The following is a 26100-nucleotide window of genomic DNA, read 5'->3' on the forward strand; positions in this document are numbered from 1 at the left end:
CAGCATGAAAACTCCTGCAGCACTGCACTTACTCTGCAGTTTGCAAGCTTCTCAGCTGCCTTTTTTGCCTGCCTTGCAGAGGAAATGTGGCTGCTGCTTCTTCTGCAAATGTATAAAGTGTTAGAGTGTAAGAAAGTTGAAGGCCAAATTAGCTGCAGTTTGTCATGTCTTCTTTTGCTTCAATTTTGTGCCACTCTAATCCTACCCATCCTGCACATGGAAAACTATACTTTAGAGAGAGCTTTGGGCATGTTGCTCCCCTGTGATTTCAGTCCTTTCCTCCCAGCTAATGGGTTAGTTGCCAGGTCTATTTATATGTTATCTCAAAAAAATATTCTCTCCTGTTATTGATCATTGTAACATCTTTGTTTTTAAAGAACTATGCCTTTTTATGTGAGAAGAGGAACCAGTTGGGTTTAAGATGTATTCTGTACTTAGAAAAGGCATTCCTGTTTGACTGTAGTAACTCACATGGATGATTCTGTGCCCTACCTTAATCTGCGTTATCTACTGTACATCCACTGTCTGCTGGATTTTGCTCTCATGCAAAATAAATACAAACTGGATTCTGGAAAAAAACAGCTGGAAAAAAAAAAAAACAAACAAGTAAGAAAAGTAGTTAAAAGCAATGTAGAATGCTCTAATAACCAATTGTAAGGTATTATAAATCATGTACCAATATTGTGTCACTTTAGGTTAAAATTAAGGCATGACATACTATTTGACTTTCTTTTTTTTTTTTTTTTTTTTTTTTTTTTTCACCAACAAAAAATGAGGGAAGTCTGCCTTCATTTACTTGTCAAATCACTATCTGCAACATAAATGGCATTGGCCCCGGCCCTGGCTGTATCTGCCTTCCCAAATTCTGCACTACATATTGGATAATTTCTTTGGTAGTCATGTAACATAATCAATTTGGAGCAAGGAAATTCATCAGGCTCCTTCCTAGAATGGCTCTTTTTTTTTGCTATGGGACCACTGCTTTTGTCCAAAGGTGAATTTCTAGAAATTATCATGCCTCCCTAGTGAAACTGAGATAGTCTAAATCCTCTTAGCTCTGATACCAAACCTGGGTGATGTGCTGCTGAAGACTGCTATGCAGTTTTCTATAACATTGTAGAATGATCAAAGCTTTATCTGCACACAGTTTGGGTTGTTTGAACAACACTTATAATCTCTATTAATTAATCTCATATGAGGGCTCTGGTTACTGACACCAAGCCACATGCCTGAGCAGCATCTTATCCTCCCCAGGGTTGCCAGGAGCTGCCACCTCCACTGCTAAAGCCAACCAAGGAAGAAACTTCAGGGCAGACACCTAGAATGGTTGCCACTGTTTTGTTTAACCTACTTTTAAAAACCAGAATAGGCAAAGCACTAGAATCTCTTACAGTAGAGGATGGCACGTGTGTAAAAAGGTGCACTTATGGTGTAGCAGCTTCTTCTAAGGATAGGAAATAACCTACCAGTGCTAGTTAAGTTCTTTAGTATAAGCAGCTGCAGTCATCTCTCTACTTATAAAACTACACACATTAAAAGTTACACTGCTCTTTTAATCATAAAACATTAACAAAAAAAGACTGTGTGGCTCAGGCCTCATGTGTATTTTTGAACAAGTACAGGAGGGAAGAATTTTAGAGAACTGAGCTCAGTCCTTACCACTGCCTTACATAAAGCAGTGCTGGTCTTGTGCCTTGCAACTGCTTAATCATATTGAAGATGAGCCAAATCACAGGTTTGCAACACATATCTTTTATTCAAAAACCTTCCTCTTTATTTGGGTCTACAGCATTTCGTATAGTTCCTTAGAGATTTCATTAGAATATGTTTCAACCTTGTGTCTAAGCAAGCTCTTGCACCATACTTCCTTCTGCTCTCAAGAGAAATGAGTTTCATTTTCTCTGAAGTCTTTTGAGTTTTACATAGCAATTACAAAATAATTAAGATGTACAAGGTTTTATTTCTATAATTTCTATTTTATTACTATAATTTCTATTTTCTTCCCTATCCTGGCATTATTATTTACTAATTATTTACATTTATTTTAGATAAAATAATATTTTAAATGTCTGCTGACATCAGAACCTTTTTTTAATAATTAAAATTATTTAAGGAAGTTTGTCTAATTTCCATTTTTGCACAGTATATTTCTTGGAACATATATATTTTTTGGGCAAAAAGATTTGATACAAGATTTTTACTTAGGGTAAAATTTTCTCTATCATAACTGTATCACAGTTCCCTAAAACCTAAGCATCACAAGTTTTTTACATTAGAATTTAGTATTTCCTTAAAAGGAGAGACCTGATAGAGTCTAAACTTCCAATAACATTTTAGAGTCCCATTGTCATTTTGTTATTGATTGAAATAATAATATATTACAAACAAACCATAAAGAAGAAGGAATGTAAACTCACATCCATCTTGGAGGACAAGGAGGAGAATCTGAGGAAGTCCAGGCCACTCATCTGAACTGCATTCCCTGGGAATGTTACAGACTGGATACTCCTACAAGCTGTTTCCGAGTGCAGGGAAGATAAGGAGGTGATTGGGAACAGCCAGCTCAGAATTATCAAGGGCAAATTATGCCTGAACAACCTGATTGCCTTCTGTGATGAGATGACTTGCTCAGGGTGAAGGGAGGAGCACTGAAAGTTGTTTACTTTGATTCTAGCAAAGCCTTTGATATGGTCTCCCATTATCTCCTGACAGCCAAATTAGAAAGGTATGGACTCTGTAAGTGGATGATAACATGGATAGAAAATCAGCTGAACCACTGTGCTTGAAGAGTTGTAATCAACAATATGAAGCAGAACTGGTGACTGGCTGTACAAGTGGCATCCCTCCAGGAGTCACAGTGGGGATAATGCTGCTTAATATCTTCCTTCATGACCTGGGTGGTGGGATGCAGGGCACTCTCAGCAAGTCTGTAAGCAATATAACATTGAAGGGAGCAGATGTTATGTCTGTTATGTTGGAAAGACAGGGCTGCTGTTCAAAGGGATTTGGATAGTCTGAAGAATGATCTGACAGAAACTCAGATAGAACAGCCTCAGAGATCTGGGTTTGTACAGCAGGGAGAAATGAAGGCAAAGGGAAGGTCTTACTGCTGCCTCTGAACACCTAATGAGAGAGGACATAGAGAGGACAGAACCAGGCTCTTCTCAGAGTTGCTCAGTGACAGAACAAGCAGCAACAGAGACAAATCAGAGCATAGGGAATTCTTATTAGATATGTGGAAAAATGTTTCCTGTGCTGGTGGCCAAATATTGGAATCACAGAATGGTTTGGGTTGGGAGGGACCTTCAAAGGTCATTTAGTCCAACCCCTTCTGCAATAAGAAGGGAGATCTTCACCTAGATAAGGTTGCTCAGAGCCCATCCAGCCTGACCTTAAATGTTTCCAGGGATGGGGCATCTACCCCCTCTTGGCAACCTGTTTCAGTGTTTCACCATCCTCATCATAAAAATTTTCTCTTATATCTAGTCTGAATCTACCCATTATCACTCATCCTATTGCTACAAGTCCTACCGAAAAGTATGTCCCCCTCTTTCTCATAAGCCCTCATTAAGTATTAAAAGTCCTCCCTGGAGCCTTCTCGTCTCCAGACTGAATAATCCCAAAAAGGGGAAGATTGCAGGATTTCCTTCTTTGGAGACTTTAGAACAGGAATGGATGAAATCTGGAGCAAGTCCATGTGGGTGAAGTGCTGACCATGTGAATTCTTTAAATATATGTAGAGCCAGATGTTTTAAATGTTGCTTTGTATAGATACCATATGGATACATGGGAGACCTGGTTTTTACAAAGCCTGTGCTGCTAGAGCTTCAAAGTCCTGTTACTGTTGTCACTTAGAGGTTTTCTGTCCAAAATGGAGGTATCCAAAATAAAAGGATGGTTTTATAAATTGAGCTTTGAAAACTGTATTTTACTTTTCTATGATTTTTTTTCTAAGGCCTAATTGGCACTAGGGTAGCTTTTCAATGTCTCCAGCAGAGAAATGCTAGAAAGTCCTATAGCAACACCGAAAAAACACAAACTTAACATTCCCTTAAAACAAAACCTTCAGTAACAGTGGCAACTGTCTAAAATAGAACATATGGGAACAACTGTAGTTCTCAAACAGTTCTTCAACTATTACAGTTCCTGTGATTAAACACAGTAAGCAAGAAAGGCTAAAATGGCATGTGCCAAGGAGTCTGTATTTTTGGGCTACAAATTGAAAAGGCTGCCCAAGTTCTGTAGCAGGAAGGAAGGTTATTCTGAAATTTTACATAATAACAGCTAGAGGAAAGTGAAACTTACAGTGGTTTTCACTAAATAAGATAAGCCCTGCACCAAGCTCTTTTTCTTAAAGGATATGGAAGAAAATAAATTACTACATTTTATTTTTCAAACTCGTATTAATATGTGCCTTCTTATGTTCTCAAGTTTTTTAAAACAGGAAGCTTAAAATATCTTCAATAAGAAAACCAGCATATTTTGAAAAAAATTAGCTTCCAGACAGGCATAAGTGCAATTAATAGATTATTCAAAGTGATATTTACTAACTCAAGTTAAGCAAAATACCTTTTAAGAATAAACAATATGTATACGCAGAGCATACTCACTAAACTTACATATATTTGATACCATTAAAAAAACCACAACAATTTTAATAGTGAAAGCAATTATTTTGGATTTATTTGCTGGGGAAAAAATAATTACTTAAATATTGTTCTATATGCTGCCTGCTAACACCCCCAGATGGAGCAACAGTTCTGCAACTTCCTAGCTGACTACATCTGATAAAACAGGAGCTGGGATCAACAGAGAAACATCAGAAAATCCCAGTTATTGTAGAAAGCTGCACACCAACAGGTCAGAAGTTTGGGCTGCAGTCACTGCACAGCTAGAAAGGGTTAAAAGCCTTCATTGCAGAAAAAGGAAGAGGTTAGCCCTTAAAGACTATATAAGCTGCAAAACCTGGCAGTTGTGGCTTGTTAAACTGCTGGGAGGTGGAACTGACAGCTCTGCTGCCTAAGTGGGGGAAGTCATAAAAGGGAAGCTGAGGGCCCCGGAGGGAGTGGGATATCTGGGCTTTAGCATATCTCTGCCTTGGGAGAACTGACTCTGTCTGAACTAAAATGAACATTGCTACTGCTGGATGCTGATCATGGAGAGATTTTTAGGTGGCCTGTTTATGGAGGGTTGAACAGGGTGAAAAGAAGCTGTCCTCACTTCTGCCATTTACAGGGTTGTGACTAAAGGAGCTTTGCCTGTCTGCACCCATTTCCCAGGCCTAGACTGAAGCAGGTTGTCTATTTTTTCACCTTTAAAACCTCAAACAAACAAAAAAAGAAAGCAACACTTAGGTTAGATGCCTGATCTCTAATTGGGGCTGGTAGTCTCTTTGCAGGTCTTTGGTTATGTACTGTGCTTCCTGCTGAGGAACAAAAAGGAAACTGGTACTACTTAAAATGAAATGTCAGAATCCTTTCTGCTTAAGAAATTGTAACACTGATCTTTGTAAATTAAATCATTAAATTTTGATTTTGTATTTCAAGTTTTGTTCCATAGATCATTAGGAATCTCTTGTAATAATGTGAAATTCTGTGAATACTGTAGCTCTTGATAGCACATCTGCAAACTGGCAGGCAATGCTTTCTGCCAGTAAACGTGTGTTGCCAGTAGGCATTCCCATGTACAGATTGTATTTGTTCTTCTGAATACATAGCAATTAAGGAGTCTGTGTTTTAAATAGTTTCTAGATATTGGTTTTCTATTCTTTCTTTTGCAAATGAAGGAAAGGCCTTGTCTTAAAAACATTTAGCCTGATCCTTATGTATTTCCAATAAAATGTTTAATAATTTGACATATTTGTAGGCTTCATGCTCTGGTAGAAGATTAACTCACTTCAGATATTATTTATTTTCACCATGTCTGTAAGACATGTTCTTTAAAAACTGACAGTATTTTAGAACTACAGGCTAGATTTAAAGTAACCCAGCTTGGCTTGAAGTGACATGTGCCCAGACCAATTTATAGACTAATGGAACAATTTATGAGTCTGCCTTAGTTGAAATTAGTTTCTATGGCAGTTGGCCCAGGGAAACTCTGTGGGCCTTCTGTTCTTTGCAGCTACATAAAATAATTGTGAAGGGAAATATTACCTTCCAGTAGCTAGACAAAGCCCCACTGACCTACTATGTGATATCCCCTTCCTTAAAATTAGAGATGCTAATTCACCAGTAGAATTGGTCTTGATGACCAGTAAACAAAAAGCAAGTGATTCATATACTTTTTTCATACTGGAATAAAGTAACAAATAAGAAAGCATTATGTTTAAACACTAATGCTGAACAAAACTTTGTGGCAAGCATCATAAAGAGCAAATAGTTTTTTGAAGTGAAGTTGCTAGCTGTGGTTTATCACAGGCTTTTCTTTGAATTCAAGGTGAGACCTCACGCCCATGTTTTAATTTATTCTAACTGGTGATGAAGTCAGTTAAGGAGAGCCATTCATTAGCACAGTTTTGTTAGATCATTTACACTTCCTCTCTCTCTCTCTCTCTCTCTCTCTCTCTCTCTCTCTCTCTCTCTCTCTCTCTCTCTGGTCTCCACAGGAGCTTCCAAACACACTCTGTTCTATTTAGGATAGTAAACTATGAGAGGCAGAGTACATTCTGTTCTTACAAAATATTAGCTTGGTCCACTGATGATATCACACCTATTTAATAAAGTTTCTATGCACTATGAACTGATCCTGACGACGCTCCCCTCTTCAGTCCCTGTGGAGTGCAAAACTTCACCTTCAGTTACCACAGAACTCTGGGTATACTGAAGGAGTCTCAAACACTTGTATATCTATGGGGTGTGGATTTCTTCAAAGTCAAATAGGAAATGCCAGCCAGGATTTCAAATGCACAGTAACTCAGATAATTAATCTTTTCTTCTATTTTCATGAGTGTTCTTATCAACACTGGAACCTACAGATCCTGAGTAGACATTCAAGAGGCAGCTAAGGAACCAACGCAACCTCAGAAGAAGTTGTGCTGTGATCATGGGGCCATTCAGTCTCCTGTCAATCCCTGGACCATCACCAGTGTCTCGGGTAGTTTGCTCACAGTTTATCTGTGAAGTGGAACAAGCAGTTTCACCTGCAGAGCAGCATGAATGCAGTGGTGGAAATACATTGCCCAAGAGTTGTCTCTCAGTAGGCATTACAGGCAACACCAGGTTCGGTCTTAGCTCTAAAGTTTTTTAATACTGGCCCAGAAGGTCTTTCATCTCCCAGTAACATATGTACACTATGAATGCTGACTGAAACATATACACAGATACATGCTATAAAAAAACTCTTAACTGACTGAAATACAACTTTCCTGTTATGCTGGGCTGCGTGAATAAGAACATCCCTCACATAGAGATCTGAGCTGTGAGCTCTCCCTCTGAAGAAAGCCTGTGTCCAAGGCTCAGCCTGCAGGAAGGATTAAGGGCTACAGTTAGGTTTAGGGCTGAGGAAAGGACAGCCTCCTTCTGCAGCTGGAATGGGGTTACAAAGAAGCTTCAGAGAATAAAAGTGGGGTGCAGAGGGGAATTCGGAAGGGGAAATATTATGGTGTGGGCACTGGTGGGGCATCCTTGTCTCGGGCTTACCCTGTGGTTATGGATAGGGCTAGAGAAAAAGAGGATGCTAAGAGAAGGGCTAGAGCTACAGTTGGAGGGGACTCAGAGGGGCTGTCAAAATGAAGGGTGGGCTGCAGAGACAAACCAGCTTCAGGAACATTTCTCTGTGGACATTGGCTGAGGACCATGTCTGAGGTTTAGCCTCTGGTTTGGCTTAAAAGCAGATTTAAGCTTGAAAGAGAGAGCCAAGAGCAGTGGCACTGGAATGGAAGGGATAACTGAAAGGGTAGGCTGCAAGGAGAATTTGGTTGCCAGAAGTTTTTGGTTTGGCCTGGTGAGTTCTAGTCCAAGGCTCAACCTTTGGTTGGATTTATCAAAATGGCTCTGTGGTGGGTTTACCTTGTCTGGATGTCAAATGCCCATCAAGTGCTGCTATAGTTCCCCTTCCTCAACTGGATGGGTGACAAAAATATAACAAAAGGCTCATGAGTCAAGGACAGCTGTATCATTCAAAAATGACCATCAGGGGCAAAACAGGCTCAGCTTGGGGAAATTAATTTAATTTATTACCAATCAAATCAGAGCAAGATAATGAGATGTAAGAACAAATCTTAAAACACTTTCTGTCCCTTGCCCTTCATCACCTCCCTTCTTCCCAGGGCCAGCTTTAATCCCAGCTTCTCCACCTCTTCCTCTCGAGTGCCACAGGGGGACAGGGAATGGCATTTGTGGTCACTACATTAAACATCATCTCTGACACTCCTTCCTCCTCACACTCTTCCCCTGTTCCAGCACAGGGTTCCAATCACAGGAGACAGTCCTCCACAAACTTCTCCAATGTGAGTTCTTCCCACAGGCTGCAGTTCTTCATGAACTTCTCCAGCACGGGTCCTTTCCATGGGGTGCAGTCCTTCAGGAACAGACTGCTCCACTGTGGGTCTCCCATGGGTTCTCACGTCCTGCCAGCAAACCTGCTTCAGCCTGGGCTTCTCTCTCCACCAGTTCAGAGCTCCTGCCAGGAACCTGCTCCAGTGTGGGCTTCCCACAGGGACAAGGTTCCTTTAGCCACATCTGCTGCTTCAGCCTGGGCTCCTCCAAGGGCTGCACGTGGCTGTCTGCTCCACCATGGACCTCCATGGGCTGCATTGGGACAGCCTGACTCACCACTGCCTTCACCACAGGCTGCAGGAGAATCTCAGCTCCAGTGCCTGGAGCACCTCCTCCCCCTCCTTCCTCACTGACCTTGGTGTCTGCAGAGATGTTTTTTTCACATGTTCTCACTCCTCTTTTCCTGTTGCTGTGTTTGTAGCAGGTTTTTCCCTCAGAGCTACTATCACTGACACTGATGGCCTTGGTCAGTAGTGGGTCCATCTTGCAGCCAGCTGGCATTGTGGATTTGGCTCATCTGAACAAAGGGGAAGCTTCTGGCAGCTTCTCACAGAATCCATCCCTGTAGCCCACCCCCCCAGTACCAAAACCTCATCATGCAAAATTTAATGCAGGCTGGGATTAGGATTAGGGTTGACAGAAAGACAGAGCCTAGGGTCACAGTGAGTGTGGGATTAGAAAGGGGGTGAACTGCAAGGAGAAGATGACTGGGTAAAATATTTTGGTGTAGGCATTAAAAAGATGGGCTGCAGCATCTGGTCAGGTTTATGTCTGATTAGAATTTGGGCTAGGAGAGAGCTTAGCGTTCCAGCTGGAAAGGAGTTAGAAAGGGGTTTTGAAGGGAAAGTCTAAGATCAGGGAGACCTTTGCTGGGCTGCCTGGTCTGAAGCTCAGGACCTGCAGCCCTCAGTAAAATATTTTCTCTGACACATATTCTTTACACTACACCCTTTCTTTTTCCTAGGAGCTTCAGACCAGGTGTTTGTGGTCACTTCATTAAACATCATCTCTGACACTCCTTCTTCCTCACACTCTTCCCCTGCTCCAACACAGGGTTCCAAACACAGCAGACAGTCCTCCACAAACTTCTCCAATGTGGGAGAAGTAGGGAAAAGTGTTAGGGATCTGTGTTAGTGTCAAGGTGGGCATTCAGACAGAGGCAGCCTAGAGATGCAGCGGGAGGGGAGTCAAAAAGGGAATGTGCCAAAATAAAATGTGGGGAGTAAAGAGCATGTGGCCTTGAGAATGTTTTGGTGTGGCCACTGGCTGGGAACCCTGGGCTCTGGCTTAGCATAGGATTAGGTTTTCTCTCAGGGTTAGTGTAAGAGCTGGGAAAGAGAGCCCTTGAGTTCTAGATGGAAGGGAGCAAGAAGGGGGTTTGAAAGGGAAGTCAAGGCTCAAGAACTCTGCTGTGGAAATCTTTTGCTTGGGGCTGCTGAGGGAGGTGGTGTTGGTGGCTTGTCCCAGAAAGCCTCTGGTTAGTTTTGTTTTAAGGGGTAGTGTTACATTTGAGGGAAAGAGCTTGGAGCTCCAGTTAAAGAGAACCAGAAAGAGATTTCCCAGAAGGAGTTCAGTCTGCAAGTGTAATCAGGTTTTGTCTCTTCAAGTAACCCATGTCCTGCTGCATGTGTATCATGTATTCAGTGAAACATCTGTATCCACAGTGGTTCCTACAGGGTAGACAGGTACAGGCTATCATCCTGTTCTGGGTGCTTGAAATTGGAGAGGACAAATCTTTGCCCCAGACCTTGTCATGAAGATAGCCCAGGCCCTTGATTTATTTTAATTCTGCTATAAAGGTTATGGTCAACATCTTTTGTTCCCCGATGAAACAACCTTCCTTGGTAAGGATTAATATTTTCCAGGAAGCGCTTTTTAGAATCTAGGCCAAGATGACAAGGAAGTCTCCTGGAAAAAAAGAACAACTTCCTTCCTCAGCCTTGCCTTCCCTATAACAAACTTATTAAAATGGGAAATTTATTACACATTTATAAACAAAAATACTTCACTGTATGGATTTACTCTGAAGAGATGGAAGACACATATGTGGCAGGTGTGTGTGCAGCATTCTGCAGTGCTCACATGTCATGTTCTAAACATAATGTAAGGAACAGAATGGGTACTGAACTCGTCTGAAAGTCTGACTTCAAATCTATATTTAGGCATCTAAGTGACCTGCTTTTATTCAAGGTGCTGACTATTCAGCTGCTTCCATTGACTGCAGTGGAAATATAAGGGATTTTTTTGTTGTTGTCTCAGTTTTCCAGGACAGAAATTAGTTTAGTGTTTTTGTGACTCCTGAGTAACTCCTTGCTTAAATATATATATATTTTATATATATATATTATACATATATATGCATTTATATATATAATATATATATATATAAAATCTCTGTGGTCTGCTACTCTCTCTAAGGTATAGAAAAGGGACCAGATAATAAATCCCAGTAACTGTTTCTATGCAGGATGGAGATAAACAATACTGGCTTGGGTTCCAGCATGGTAGATAACTTTGCAATTGAGATAACAATGGTAAAACAGAAATGGAGAGAATGAGACACTTAACCAACTGTGTTTGGTGGGACAAGCTGTGTAAGTCTGTGTCAGGGCTCTGAGCTCAGCTATTGACCTCAGTTACCTTGAACAGCCTCACCTGGGAGAACCCTCTGCCCAGGACCTCCATTTAAGCTCAGAGAGGGCTAGGTTTAGGTCTTTGCCTGAGCTCTGTTGTAGGTGTACCTGACTTCAGCAGTGTGTTCTGGTAGGTAGCTTGCCTGCTGTCCTGTTTCTGGCCCTGTCTCCTGGATGGACCCTGTGTCTATGTTGTGCCTTCCTAGATGGACCTGGTTCACACCTCAGCTACCCTGGGACAGGGAATGCAGGGAATGCAGGGAATGCATGCAGCCTGTGGGACTGGACCCCATTGCTGGGGCTCAGGCTGGGGTGACCCTTGGCTTCTGGTTTGTCCACCTTCATGGAGCAGCCCTGCCCACGCTTTTCCCTAAGGATCTGATCACCTTGCTGAATGATCAGTTGAGGAACAAAGCAAGACCTACAGCAGGCAGGTCAGTTTCTATGATACAGAAGATGATAAATGACTTACTGTAGATGCACAGAAGATGTATGGTTTGTGCTATCTGTGTGTATTGACCCTGAACAGTGACTGCTGTTATCATTAGGGTTCCTCATTACACCGTGGCAAAGTGTTCGCTGTGTACAATTTTCTGAGTGGGGCAGACGTGCCTTTGCAGGATGTCATCTATCACTGACCACATCCTCTGTGGCCACAGAGGCAGCTAAGAAACATTTTCTATTATTTTGCTGTCAGTATGAGCTGGGGAGTGCAGTTTACGGAGGTGCAATACTTCTGTAGGAGACCTGAGTTTTGTGTTTGCTGTCTGCCAGCTGAGGCGAATCGCCCTGCTCACAGAGCGGTGCGAGGTCAGGGGCAGATGGCCAAGCCCTGCCCTAGGGAATCCTTCTCACTTCCAGAGGTTTCATCTCCCCAGAGACTCGGAGATGAGTGCGTGGGTGGGCAACGGGGAAGTGGGGAGGGGACGAGAACCCCGGGAGCCTTTCCGGGGTTCCCTTCCAAAGTCCCCTCACGCCTCAGTGGGGTCAACCCCTTCCTCGCCGCCTCGCCCCCTCCTCCCTTCTCTCCCTTCCGAACCCCCGGGACCGCTGTGACCGCCCCGCTCCCCCGCAGCGCTGGCGGCGCAGGCGCGAGCCCGAGGCGGGGCCGTGGCGGCAGTGCTGGGCATGCGCAGTGGGACGGCAGGAACCGAAACTCCGCGGCGTTCCCGCGCCGGGCGGGGGGGCGGGGCGGGGCGCGGCGTGGTGCGTGGCGGGCGGCGGCTCCCCCGCGGCGGGAGGAGGAGGACGAGGGGGGGGGGCGGGGGGGCTGGCGGGGGCGGGGCCGCGGTGCGCGAGCAGAGCCATTTCAGCGCGCGGCACCGGCGGCCAGGCCGGGATGCGCGCGGCATCCCGCGGCTGCCAGCTCGCTGCTGCCGCCGCTGCCCGCCCCCTCGCCCGCACGCCTCCGGGGCCGCGGCGCCGACTCGCCCCCTCTTTTCTCTGCCGTCCTCCCGCCGCTTCCCCTCCGCCGTCGGCAGCGCCATGGCGGCCCCCAGCAGCATCGTGCCCGTCATGGCGAGTAAAACCAAGACCAAGAAAAAGCACTTCGTGGCGCAAAAAGTGAAGTTGTTCCGGGCCAGCGACCCGCTGCTCAGCGTCCTCATGTGGGGGGTCAACCACTCGGTAAGCGCAGCGGCTCAACCCGCTGGCCGTCCGCCCGCCCTCCCTACCGGGGCATCGCCCCCCGCGGGCTGCGAGGAAAGAAGGAGGGGGAGCGGGCGGCACCGGGGAGGCACGCGCCGCCGGGAACCGCCTGCCGGTTGTCGCCCTCCGCCCCGGCGGGGGCCCGGGAGCGCCTCCCCGAGCGCGATGGGTGCGGGCGGGGGGCGCCGGGAGAGGCTGCGGGGCGATGCGGGGCTGCCGCCGGGTGCCCGCCGCGTCCCATCGACCCGCGGCTCCGCTCGGGCAGCAGAGGCAGGGGGGTGCCGGTGAGGGGACGGGACTGCCGCCGGAGCCGCCACCCGCGGGCGGGCGTTGCATAAATGTACTGCGGTGAAAAAACCCAAACCCCGGCTATTAGCGTTTAACTAGCGAAGTTTTTGCCGTCTTCCGTGCAGTTTGCTTAAGCAAGTGTTTCTTGACGGTTTTGTGCGCTTGGGGGAGGGGAGGAGGGCCGGTGTTGATGTGGTAAAGCAGCAGAATTGCAACATTTGCGGAGTGCTATATCACCCTGCGGATGATGGGCTGCTCTGCCTTCAAAAGAGTCCCTGTACCGGGTGCAGTAACGTTGGACTGGTGCTGGTAAGCGTTGAAATTAGGAGCCTGGTAAAGATGTCACATGGTTTGGGCATTATGAGGCTCAAGTCGCAGCTTTACATCTTTAAATAGCTGACATGGGCAGGTTAAAAGTGTAGAGCCCAAAGATCAACTAAAATCGGGCATTGGAGCAGTTAAGACAAAAACTTCCCCCTCTTTTGGTGGAGCAAAATCTGTACATCCAAATGTTTGGTTTACATTGTTGTTTCTTGTTGCTGCAGGAAACCTAACAATAACTGTCAGTGTGCAGTTTGAGGTTAGACTACAAATTTTGCAACAAGGTCATGAAACAGGCAGAGCAGTCTGAAGTGTTAGCTCAGTATTCCTTTTGTTTCCTATACATCCAAATCCTGTGAGTTTTTTTCCTTGTATAAGTTTGTGTAATTCTTGCCCCAAGCCTGGAGTCTGAGCATCAAGACAAGTGCTGTTAGATCTGTGTGAAACAGCACAGTTCCTGAAGTGATGGTCTAGGGGGAAATGCTTTAACTCTATGTACCAATAAGGAATAGGTGACAGAGGGGAAGCTCTAGTGAGGTTAAATAGTCTGCTTAAGACAGATAGCCCTCTGAGTCCTTAGGAAATGGTGACAAAGGATTTCAAGTTTTCTGTAGGTCGGTTGTAAGCAGAGAAATCCTATGCCCTGAACTGATAAGAAACCAGATATTTATCTACAAAGCAAAAAGATCTCTAACCATGGAAGTGCGTGATACGCTGTTTGCCAGGGTTAGTCTTTACGATATGAGTTTCTTTGACTCCTTCTTTAGTGGCTAGCATTACTTATAGAAAAATTCCCAAGCAGGCCTCTTCAATGAAAGCAAGCAAGCTGATAATTACAGGGTGAGAGTTCTACTCAACGGCAGTGTGCTAGCTGTCAGGAGTCTCTCTCTGGGGAGATTGGGAGATCTCTCACAAGAACTGAGGTCTTCCTGTTGCCACAGCTCCTTACTGCATGTGTTCATACTTTCAGAGGAAAGACCTCTCCAGTACAAGCAATAAGTCAATAGTGACAAGCACAACACCATGCATAACTCCTGCGGCCACGTACTGTAGCATACGTAGCTGTTCTTGTTAGAAAATGTAATAAAGAAGCATACTGGTTCATGCCCATACAATTTAAAATTGTAAAGTAAGATCCTTTCATAAGGAGGGGCTCAAAGAGCAAACTCGCCAATACAACAGGGTCTGAGAAATGCAGCTTCAAACAAAGATGATGGTTGTAGGCATGAGTATCTTGGAGATACTCTTTCATTTATTTACCCAGCTGCAGGATATGGTAATGAATAATACTTCTGGCTTCCATGAAACCAAAATCCCTCTGAATGAGGGAGCATAATATAAGTTAATTTGTTGTGTCTGAATCTAAAACATCTCTTGGCTAAGAACACTGCACTGAAGTGTTGCAGGCTCCTCTGTTAGATGCTCACCCTGTCAGTTTGTAAGTCTTGATGTGGCACTGTCCAGCAAATGAAAGTGTGTTCAGTGTGGCTGGACTCAGTTATCACAAATGAGAGTTTCTCATGGGAGAAATACAAATTATGTCTGTGGATTCATTAAGAGCAGGAGTAAAAGATCCTTAAATTTCTCATCAGAATAAACAGAAATCCATAAGGAAAAGACTAGGAAATGAGCATAGATTATAGTTCATTATGATAGTAATTAAATAAACTTAGACTATAGTAGTCATTTGAAAAATTTTACTTAAGGCTACTTCCAGTGTGGCTCATATCAATTAATGAGATATTAGCAATCACTGAAGCTTACAGGCTTGGGGCATAAGAATGTATTGAAACAGTGAAGCTGAGATGCAGTTTCCGCATTTCTGACAGGATGCAATGTGTACTGTAAGAAAGCAGTTAGTGAAGATAAGAGAATAGCAGATTTTTCTGCAGGCTTTTTAACTTTTAGCACAGGGCCAAAATACTACTATGTTTAATAGTTGAGCTTTGGAGGATTTTCTGCTTTTCTTGTTGTTTATTTTTTATTTGTTTGTTGTTTTTTTTTTTGCTTTTTGTTTGGGTTTTTTTGTTTGTTTTGTTTGCTTTTTGGTTTTGCTTTTTTAAATTGAACGGGTGAAGAAGCTCCATGTAAAGAAGTTAGAAGAACTGTTCTTTCAACTCTATGCCTGAGGATGAAACATGACTCTAGAAAGGGAGATCTCAGGCACTGGTGTCATCAAGCAGAAGGCTTACAGCAAAGGTGTGAAATCTTAATGGGAGGGAGGTGTCTGTAGCCCAAGGTTCTTATAAATTCTCTTCCCCCCCTCCCCCCTTCCTCCCCCATCCAAGAAGCTGTAAGCAAGTTGATTTGCTGATCTTGGTTGTTGCTTAGGTGAAAGCAGAGAGGTACTTAAAATTCAAAATCCTATTTGGTAGTGCAGTCAAATTCAGTAATAACTTAGAAGGTCATGTGAGGGAAAAACATGTAAACATATACCCAGAAAGAAAATATGTGCTCACGCTCAGAGATTTAAATTTGTTTCTCTATGTTGAACTAAGCTGTTGAATGAAAATTTCTAAGTGAAAGGGAAAGCAACTGTGTCCCATTCTGCAGATGAGATTATAATACCAATGCTTTGCAGTGAAGACTAATTGTAGGTGCATTTGGATCTTGCAGGCATCTGCATCATTACGTATTGATTTTATCTCTTTTATCCTGTGCTACTGAAGCAAATACTTAAACTGTTGTTAGTATGACTTAAAGCTATATTTTTAGGTAGTTAACACACTTTGAATAATACTTCATTTACAACTCGAGGTACATAACATCCTACTTCTTACCTCCATGTAGTTACTGCTGCTGAATTTCCAGTAACTGTGGGAAGATGGCATGTAACTTTTTGCCTAATGCTTTTGGAAGTAACTCTCCCTCCTTGTTTTGTGTGCCAAAAAAGAAAGACAGGCATTCTGTGTTTTTTGCAGCCTATGATGATTGTCCCAGGCACAAGGATGATGAATCTGCTGTCACTAGGGTTGGTTCTCTACTTCTATTGGAAGCTTGTTAGGAAAGCTGGGAATTTGTAGGGAACTCGGCTTAGGTGGTCGGTAAAATATCGCCCTCAAAGATGGAAGAAAATTGATTATTTTTGTAACTAATTTTGAGTGAAAGAATGGACTATTGGAGGCCTCACCTGCTGTGTCAACCATTAAATTAAATATATTTAGGAGAATGAATGCCTAATGAAGTTACTGAGCATACTGTACAATTTTAAAACAAACAAAAACAAACAAAAAAACCCCCCAAACAAACAACAAAACAACCTGCAACCAAAACCAAACACCACCACCCTCCCCTCCCCAGCCTCTGGAATCCGTAATCGCCATCTGTTTCTTGGATGATTACAAGCTGATCTAAAAATTTAGCAGTGCCTGACTTTTCAGTGGCACTTGCTGCCTAATAAGCAAGTGGAACAATAAGAATACATGAATCAAACGACTTTTTTTTCCCCTCCAGCATATTTCACAAAGGGCATGTGGTCCGTGGCTGAAAAATTCAACAGATAATAAACTCTATGACCTCCTTCACTTGCTCCCATGCAGCACTGTGAGCCTGATGCTGCTGTTGCACACTCAGCTTTAATCTGGCTTGGTCTTTTTAACGAAACTGGAACACCACCAGGTCAAAATAATGAGAGTGAGAGCCCTGAGCCTCTTCTACTGGCCAGGGCAACCCCTGGATTCATTCACTGTTGTGGTTAGAAGTAAGGAGGGGGAAAAAAAACATAACAAGTGAACACATCTTTCTCCCTCATACATGCTAGGATATATTTGATCGTGTTAGGAAAGCTTCTGTAGCTCTGCAGAAAGCTGTAATATGTCTGTGTTCTTGTCAGTTCTCAGTTGTTTGTTTTGGGTTTTTTTTCTTACCTAGTATACCTGTCCTTCCTGCTACATACTTTTATCCAGACAAATATACAAATAGCTCACTTATTCATACCTGTCCTTATGTTTGAACATGGCACTGGAGAGCTTGTTAGGCAAGTGTGTGCCCTTTCTGTTTATGGAGTAACTCAAATGTCTTAGTTCTTGGGAAAGAGGCTAGGTAGGTCAATACTTTGTATTTTGAAACACTTTGTATCAAGGAAAAGGTGCTTATTGATTAGATCTTTCTGAAGATGAAGCCTAAAATAATTAAAAGTTAGGTTATGCTCTCTGGAATAAACCCTGCTGACTTATGCTTATGATCAGTTTCTTTGGGGGTGGTGGTGTTGGTCCACAAAAACAAACCCTCATCACTTACAACAAGCAATAATACATCTTCATACCTTACAGGAATTGGGAGCTTCTGGGTCCATGTGTCAACATACTCTTAAATGATGATATGTTGACTCGGGGCATTGGTTGGCTGTCAGCACAGAAGCTTTTTTGGGAGCTCTTGGGACAAAGAGGGCTACTCAGCGGTTACCTGTTCCGCTGTGTTGCTTGTGTTTGTATTTAATGCCGTCCATAAATACTGCATGTGTGCTTTAAGTGGCTTTTAAAAATGAGACAAAGTAAAACTAAAGTTACTGATCTCGGTTGTTAACTCGAGATTTGTAACACTGAGCTTGGAAAAAAATAACAAACCTTAGTAATTGTCTAGTGGTGGTGATGGTAGACTACAGGGGAGAAGGCTCTTTCTAAGAAGCAGGAAGAAACAATGTATTAAAAAGCATTGATTACAGCAGAGCAGATAATAAAGCAATTAAAACTATTTTAAAATGAAGTCATCTGGGCACTCAGCCCAGATATTTATATATAGAAGGAAGTAGAACAGGAAGAGCTATTTATTGAAAATTTGCTTCTTTTCTGAGTGTCAAGCTCCGTACTGCAGAAATGAATTTGATACTGCTTTTGCAACTGAGTAGATGGACTAGTAAAAATACAAATTACTTATTATGGTTCAGTTAAAGGTAGTAAACATCACTTCATGAAATACCAATGTGAGTGATATTTCATTTCCTTCTCTGAACTTCTGAAAGGGACACGTACAATAGCTTCTAGGGATGAGATGGGAAGAGCTATGAGAAAAGCTCTGACAGCAGTTTCAAAGCTGCTTTCTGTAATTTCTTCCACTCTGCAGAATAAGGTGCAGCAAAGGTTAGGGGATTTGTTTTGTCTGTAGGTTTTTGAAACTGAATTTCATTGACCATAGCAGGGAGGGCTGGACGATATTCAGCAAGGCAAACAGGTGGCACAAATTTGTTTTGATGACTCAACTTAGTCATCTTATTTGAGTATCCTGCACCAGATGCCTTAAGAAAGAGTCTCTGAGGGGATTATTTTTGAATTCCTTGCTCATTAAAGCAGACACTTGTATTATGCTTATTGGCCAGAGCCTGGAAGATGTTTATTTTCCTCCTGTAGTTTCAGGGTGACAAAATTTATTTAATATAACTGACTCACCCCGTCATGCAATTTCTGCTGTACACTGCTTTTTTTTCTGCTTTTCCTTGAAAACATCATGTGCCATATGGTTCCATGGGCTAGCTGTACACTCTGCTCCTTCATGACAGCTTTTGAGGAAGGTGAAACTACCTATTATTTACACATCTTTAGTGTAATTTGGCTAGAGCTGTGTGCTCAATTACAGTTGTAGTCATGTTGGCTTACAGATATCTTGACTTGTTGAAAGGTTAGTCTTATTTGTTGTTGAACTACAAAGTTTTAAAGGCTTGAAAGAAGTACGTGTTCATCTTCATGTTTTCCTGACTTTTGAGTCCTGACTTCAGTATGAAATCATTATTTTAGTTGTACTCCCAAGGACACTTTGCATGTTTTTTTACCACTTTTTGTATTTGATGCTTACTATTTAGCAGTCTAACAGAAGTCCTAATTTCTCTTCCTCATTTTCACTGTTGGTAAGGGACATGTTTGCACTTGGCAAACCAGCTGAAGCAGTCTAAGAAATTGCTGCTTTGCTTATGGGTTGGCAATGACAAACCTTGTTAGTTTTCACAGTCTGCATCCTAATATGTGGTGAAATGGGTTAGCTTTGAATTGTTGAGATGGTAACTTCTTGTATGTGGCTTGTTATGTGAACATCTGTCTTATGATCCTTCCTTATAGGGTCTGAGCTGTTCTATAATAACTTCATTAGTTTTGTGTTGATAGATTGCTTAATAAGGGTGTTGTGGAAATTGTTTGAAGTAGCTGAATGCTGTAGTGATGGATGTCACAAACTGAAAAGAAAACATTAGCTTTATCTTCAAAGAGAGGGGTTGAATAGTTTGCAGTAGAAATACTTAATGGCCGTACACCTTTTAGAGTACTTATTTTTCATCAGACTTTGTGAACAGCTACCTTGTGTACTGAGGCAAGGTAATTAGTCTAATCCAACTCTTTTGTGTGCATGGTAAGTTCCCAAGGCAACCTTAATATTCTTAACACAGCTGTGAGTATATGCATGATCCCTTTTGATTGTAAGAAAAAAATGAAAAAAATCTCATTCCCTTATGTGGCATTATTGGAAGGCCTGTGGATCTCCTTGGTGAGGCTGAGACTTCCAGAACTACCTTGCAGCTGCTTGAGCTAACTCATTTAATCTTTCACTTTTCCCAGTCTCCCTCTTGATGTCTCAGTCATATGCTGTCTCATCTCTCACAGCTCTGGTGCTCTTGTGTTTCATTTTATCAATTGGGGCTCTGCCATTCCAGTCTTCCTGGTTAACAAGTTCAGCCCTATTTGTTTTCCTGATCAGTAATTACTGAGCTCCAAAGCAATAATCCAGCAAACATAAAACATTTTGAGGAATTTTCAGATGGACTGTAATTCACTGGAGTTCATTGTCCTGCCACGCTCACAATGTGCCAGCACAAAGAATGCGGAATTGGTGCAGGAACAGAAAAAATGGGGCAAAACAACTGCTCTGTAAGAAAATGCCAGCTTAAGCTACCATAAGGTTAGGATGGTTACTTGGCATAAGGTGAATTAAACCACAGCCATTAGCTTGCTTTGGTATTTGTAAAACTGGGGCTGCTGGACTTGTTGTTGCTCTCTGGCACTGATCTGATCCTGTGTTAAGTTCATTTGGGGAGATGCATTGGAGGCAAAATCAATGCAGAAGAGTGAATAGGGTAGGGGTTTAATACCACAACAGGCCATGTCCATGAATGTTAGTCCCAGGCCAGAGAAGCTGCACGCACACTTCAAGGAGAGTGGAGGGAAGAGATTGATGTATGTGTACTTTAAGGTGAGCTTTTGTGTTTGCTTGGGACAGTGGAAGGGCCTCTGATAGCTTTAATGTGTACTCTTTGACTGACCAGTGATCTCCTGTCTTCAGTTCAATTTCATAACTGGCAGCCTGGAGCCACACTGTTGACCATAGTAAAAAAAGACTTGAGTAGAAAGCTCTCACTGTAGATTCTGCACTTTAAACGTGGAGACCTTTCTCAGTTATTTTAACCTTTTGAAGTAGTTGTGTATTTTCTAGGACACGGAAATGTGTTCCTGTCGGTTTCTGGTCGTATTTTCGGTCCTGGTCTTTGGAACATGCTGAACCATTTAACCACATAATTTGTCCATCTGGGTAGAGAGTAATTGTCTTCAGAGAAGTTGTGAAGGCTTCTGAGGGCCTGAGATTTTTGAATTTGCTTTTAGAGGTAAATGCCAGTATTTGCAAGACCTTCTAAATAATAGCAATTCTTGTGAATCCAGTCTTAAATGTTCTATTGCAGGGTGCCAAGCCTGTGGCAATAGCAGTCACTGTTTATTGGGAGTGAGGAAAATACCACCTTGGTTAGCCTAAGACCAGTCAAAAGAAAACAGCTTTATTAACAATTTTCTTACACCAAACTGATGCTGAGCAATCTCTGATTAGCTTGTGGTGCCAAGCCTCAATAGGTCTCATTAAAAGAATGGTTCTGAAATAATGCCCTTCATCTCTGGAGTGTCCTGTTGCAAAGTAGACTTAAAGCTGTTTTGTGGGGTTTAGTTTGCTTTGATCATATTTCCTGATGCTTTGCAAACTTTTGTTAGATCACTGAGGTACCAAAACCATTTTTTGGTCCATCTGTTTCTGATGTTGGACTTGCTGTCTGTGTTTCTATTAGTTTGGTATACTTTTTAGTTTTTCTCTCAGCTGTGCAAGTTGTCTTTAGTAAAGAGTATTTACTGGTGGTTACTGTGTGGTGTGGCCCTCTTTGTGGGCTGGGTTCCGGATGTTTGTAACAGAAAACCTTCTAGAGGAGCTCAGGTAGAAATACTCTGAAGTACAAAATTTACAGCATGCAAATCTGCTATAGTTGTGTGGAGCTGAGCAAAAATCAAAAGACTGACATAACAAAAAGCAAGGTTGCTAATCTCTGAGCTTCCTGTTCCAGTTTTTCTAATTTTCTGTGTTTTAAGCCTAGAGCCTGCTCTGGAAAGCAAAATTTCAAAATAACAAAAATTGAGAAGGCAGTTGAGTAAAGAATGTCTTTCTGGTTTAGATTTTGAAGTTTTGGGTTTGGTTTTTTTGTGTGTATTGTTTTGTTTGTTTTTAATAAAGGTCTAGTGATAGACAAGGTTACTTATAGCTTCAGTGTCCAGAGAGCATTGGCACAAACACAAAAATTCAGGGTAGAAGTTTTAAAATCTTTGCCTCTTTATTTGAGTTTATTTTATTTCTCTGGAGTTTGTACTTGTCATGTACTATACTATTCCTATGTTTTTTTCCTACCTTTTCCAATCTAGAAAGAAATATAATGTGATCTTTTTCAGATTTACTCAAACAGCCTATATAAAAAATGTACAACTCCAGGTTTAAAGATGGTGTGCAACTTAGTTCTTCATTCATGAAGTACATAGCTGAGACTGTTTGATCCAATAGTGATATTTAAAGGCTTCTACTTGAAATAAATGTTTGGGTTTTTTTTTTTACAGTAAGTCCTTGAAGTGGAATTACTTATCAACCCATTCTGTCTCAGCTGGCTATTCAAAAGTGCTGGTTGTCTTTCCGGGAAAAATAGCAGTCTGAAACAAGCTGACTTCACTGGAAAGCCCATACCCAACATCCTCCTCTTTAGTCACCACAAAGTTGCAGTTGGAGGCTCAGAAATGACTCACTGGGAAGCAGAGTCAGATGCTTGGTTAGGTGCTGCAGCTCAGCACCACTCTTTTGTGCAGCATCTCGGGGCTGAGGCAAGCCAGGGTGTCCTTGCTGCTCTTTTTTTTCCTCTCACTGGTGATAATAAGGGTATTGAGGACTAAAGAGAAATTTTCTGGCATAATTATTCTTTTGGGTGTTAAGCATAATTGTCAGATCTGAGTTTTCAGCCCGACTCATGCTTCATTTGCAGTCAGTGATATGTAAACCAGCTTTCTTCTGTGCTTGCACAGTGGATAGGACCAGACAAACAAGAAAAGCTTTCACCCAGCCCACAGAAGACAAGTGGTAAAACTAATTTACAGAATCAAAAATCTTAGTGCTTGTTTACAAACACGTGTACCTGCTTGGGAGCAAAAAGCCCTGCAGCCACTGTTATCAGAACCTCTTGCCTATTTCTATGGATGGAGGGAGTTCCCGATGTAGCAGATTCTCCAGCTGTTATTTTGTGCTTCAGCTTATTCAACAATGCTGCTTTCTGTTTCCTACCTACAGCTGTGGGCAATTGGAGCTGGTAATTTTATTTCAGTGAGCAATGTCCTTTGGGCTGTTTTGGCTCAGGGATGTTAATAGGGTTCAGATATCTCTGGGCTCACAGAATCCTGCACTCCTCATCCCTTCTCAGCTTGTTCTGTTGCAGTGCATCAAAGCAAAGCAGTATTGAAATCCTGTGTATCTTGAATCTTGCTAGTGCTCTATGCCTTTTTCTTGCTTGGTGTGGGGTAGATTATTTTTTTTTTCCTTTTCTACCACATGTTCCAATACCACTTCTCAGGAATCTTTTTCCCCACAAAGCAATTATCTGAGGTTGGTAGTGGTGTTTTTAGTTTGCTTTTCAAGCTAATTACTTTTTACACATTATTTTGTATTTGCTGAATCTTTCAGAAGATGTATATTCCAAGTTTCTCATTGGAATGTGTAATTTGGTAGGATATTTTTTAATGTTCACATCTTGTTCATGAAAATGTCCTGGGCTTTCATGTTGAAGTCATCAACTTTTTCATTTTTCTATGAGTGTCTTTCTAAGGTTTTCTGGTTGAATGTGGCTTGCTTCACAATTAAAGGCTGAGCACCTTAGAATTTACAGGAAGAGCTTGAAAGCAGTGATTCCTCCTGTGTGATATGTTGATCACCTGAAAGACTAAGAGGCTCCATTGGGATGTGAATGATGATTCTTGTCTATGGGCTTGTTCTTGACAACTAATATGCAGTGATGGGCCTGACCCCTTGTCCACACCATTCTAAATGCCCTTTGAGATGCAGAGAAATTTCTTTCCTGAAAAGCCGTGTTTCTAGCCCTTTTGCAGTAAAGCATATGTAATGACTTGTAGTTTAGAGGATGTCCTTGTGCTGCTGTCCCATCCTTATGTTACATGTAAAAATGCTCATCTATCTACTCAAGAGTTACTGGGGCAGGAAAACATTCTTATTGTTTGGCTTTGTCACAGGATACTGTACTATACTGTACTATTCTTGTGGAAGCATATTGCTGAACAAAATTTCAGAAATTAATTTTATTAAGAATGGAGGGAGTTGAGTGGTGTAGAAATACAGCTAGCTGGCAGATAGTAATTCAGTCACCTAAGTAGCAGTTGCTATGAGTGAATGTTTAGCTCAAAAACATGGCTACAAATTGTATAAAAACAATTAACTTGGAGTTTAAGGGAGTGTGTGGTTCTTTAGGATGAAAATATGATGGTTTAAAGCAATGTGTGTTACTTTTGGTAGCTGAGTTGACCAAGGGCATAGACATTCTTGTAATAAGGTTGGTGGGAAGTAACACCTTAAACTCAAGCAGCCTGCTTGCTTTATTTGTTGTGCCATGGGACCCCTCTGTGAACTGAATATATCAGCCAGGAGATTTGTCATATATCAATACATAACTAATATTTCAAGTTGCTTGTTCTTCAGACTTGTAGTTTGACTGTTAGCCTCTTGATAAGCAAAACCAAAAGAAAGCTGGGTTGTCTGTCTTAATAGCTGTTCCTCAAAAAAAAAAAAAAAAAGGGGGGAGGGAGAGGGTTTGAAATGCTCTGTGAACATCACCTCCCTTGACACCCAGCTTTGCTGAGGAATGGAAATAACTCAGCTTTTCGGATACTGGAGAGTATATCTGAAGCTTTGCTCTCTGATTCTGATGTGCTCCATTTTTTCTGTACCAGAATGCGGTATGGGCTAATAGTAGTTGTCTGGGTGGTCATTTTTTTTTCCCCCTCTCCTCATGTGCTTGTTGTGCCCAATATTTTAACTATAAATCTGTGGGCTGTAACTGTATAGAGTACTTAGTTCATGATAATGAGCTCTTGGGTGTTGTTACTTGAGGAATGCTAAACCTTGTTACAGTATTGTTGTTGATGCAGCTGTACCATACAGTAATCTCTACAATTTGTGCTGAATTTCTTAATCACTTCTTAAAAAACATCCATGCCAGACAAAACTTCCAATATTAGCCAAGTCTTCATGTGCATCTAATGGCTTAAGCTTGAGGTAGGGTGGGCAGAAGCGTCCAGTCCCACCTGCTCCATTTGATGCTGAGTTCATTTTGCCATAATGGCTCTTCCAAACTGAGGCTTCAGAGACTGTTGTTTTTTTTAACAAGCCTGGCAAACCAGGAATGAAAATGCTCAGCTTTTAGACTCCTTGAACACAGAATAAACAGTGTGCAGTGAGTCATAGCACTGCCACTGCATAACTGAGGGGAGCTTGTGATTTTTTTTTTTTAATATTTATTTTTTAGAAACAGACTAGTCCAGCCATTGCTATTGTTGATTTGTACTGTATCTTCCAGGACAAAACAGTTGATTTTTCTGCCTGACTAACCTATCTCTTTGTGGACAGTTTTCTAAAGCCTTGAGATCCAGTGTGTTTACATATATTTGCTTTAAGTAATTCGAGGAAAGTGCAGGACTCATTGTTGCACTGGCTACCGGTTTCCCAGCTCCCTCTGTGAGCAGCCAGTTTTGCAGCTGCTTGGGAAGGCACATGAAATGAGAGAGTGGTAGAAATGCAGTCAAACAAATCCAGCCCAGAGCACTGCTCTGACTCACACTGGCCCAGGTTATGGGCAGTAAAATCTGCTCTTGAAAGTATACAAGGTGACTGATTAGATAGAGTTGCTTATTGTGTTTTGGAACATGATAAAGTTTTTATCTGAAGTTTTGGAAGGATAATTGCCTGCAGTAGTTTGAATGAAAAAAAAAAAAAAAAAGGTGCAAGATTGCTTCAAAGCTGAGTTAAGCTATCAGCCAGTGGAAACTCTCAACAATTTTATTAATCATATTGAGCCAGGCTATGACTGCAGAATGCCTGCATTGCTTTATTAGAAATATTAACTACTTCCAGTGTGCATATAATCTTTTACATAAGTGGCATTTTCCTTGTCACTTAGCACCAACACTGTGAAACTGAAGGTGTTTAATTAATCTTGTTAACTTTCCATGGTGAATTACTAATGAAGTTTTTCAATTATTTATTAGCACTGTTTTTTTTTCCCTCTAAGGGGTACTTAGGGTCAGGAAGCATGAAATAACTAACCTGAAGCCAGTAAAGCTGCAGTCTAATGGCCTTGCTCCTGAAGATTTCCAGAGTTGTAAAACTGACTTTTCATCTTTCCTCTCTGTTTGAAAGGGGAAGAGGGTGTATCCTAGATCAGA

The 26100-nt window shown here is 42.0% G+C and overlaps 1 protein-coding gene across 1 annotated transcript in view; it reads left to right on the forward strand.

The window, feature by feature from the left end:
- Positions 1–12401: 12401 nt before the first annotated feature.
- PIP4K2A (phosphatidylinositol-5-phosphate 4-kinase type 2 alpha) overlaps positions 12402–26100 on the forward strand; it is a 107767-nt gene continuing 94068 nt past the window's right edge. The window contains exon 1 of the mRNA XM_071735056.1: positions 12402–12754. Coding sequence (XP_071591157.1) covers positions 12614–12754 — 141 coding nt within the window. The 5' untranslated portion in view covers positions 12402–12613. The remainder of the gene's footprint in view (positions 12755–26100) is intronic.

The sequence above is a fragment of the Heliangelus exortis genome, chromosome 2 (genome assembly GCF_036169615.1).
Source record: "Heliangelus exortis chromosome 2, bHelExo1.hap1, whole genome shotgun sequence".
Lineage (NCBI taxonomy): Eukaryota > Metazoa > Chordata > Aves > Apodiformes > Trochilidae > Heliangelus > Heliangelus exortis.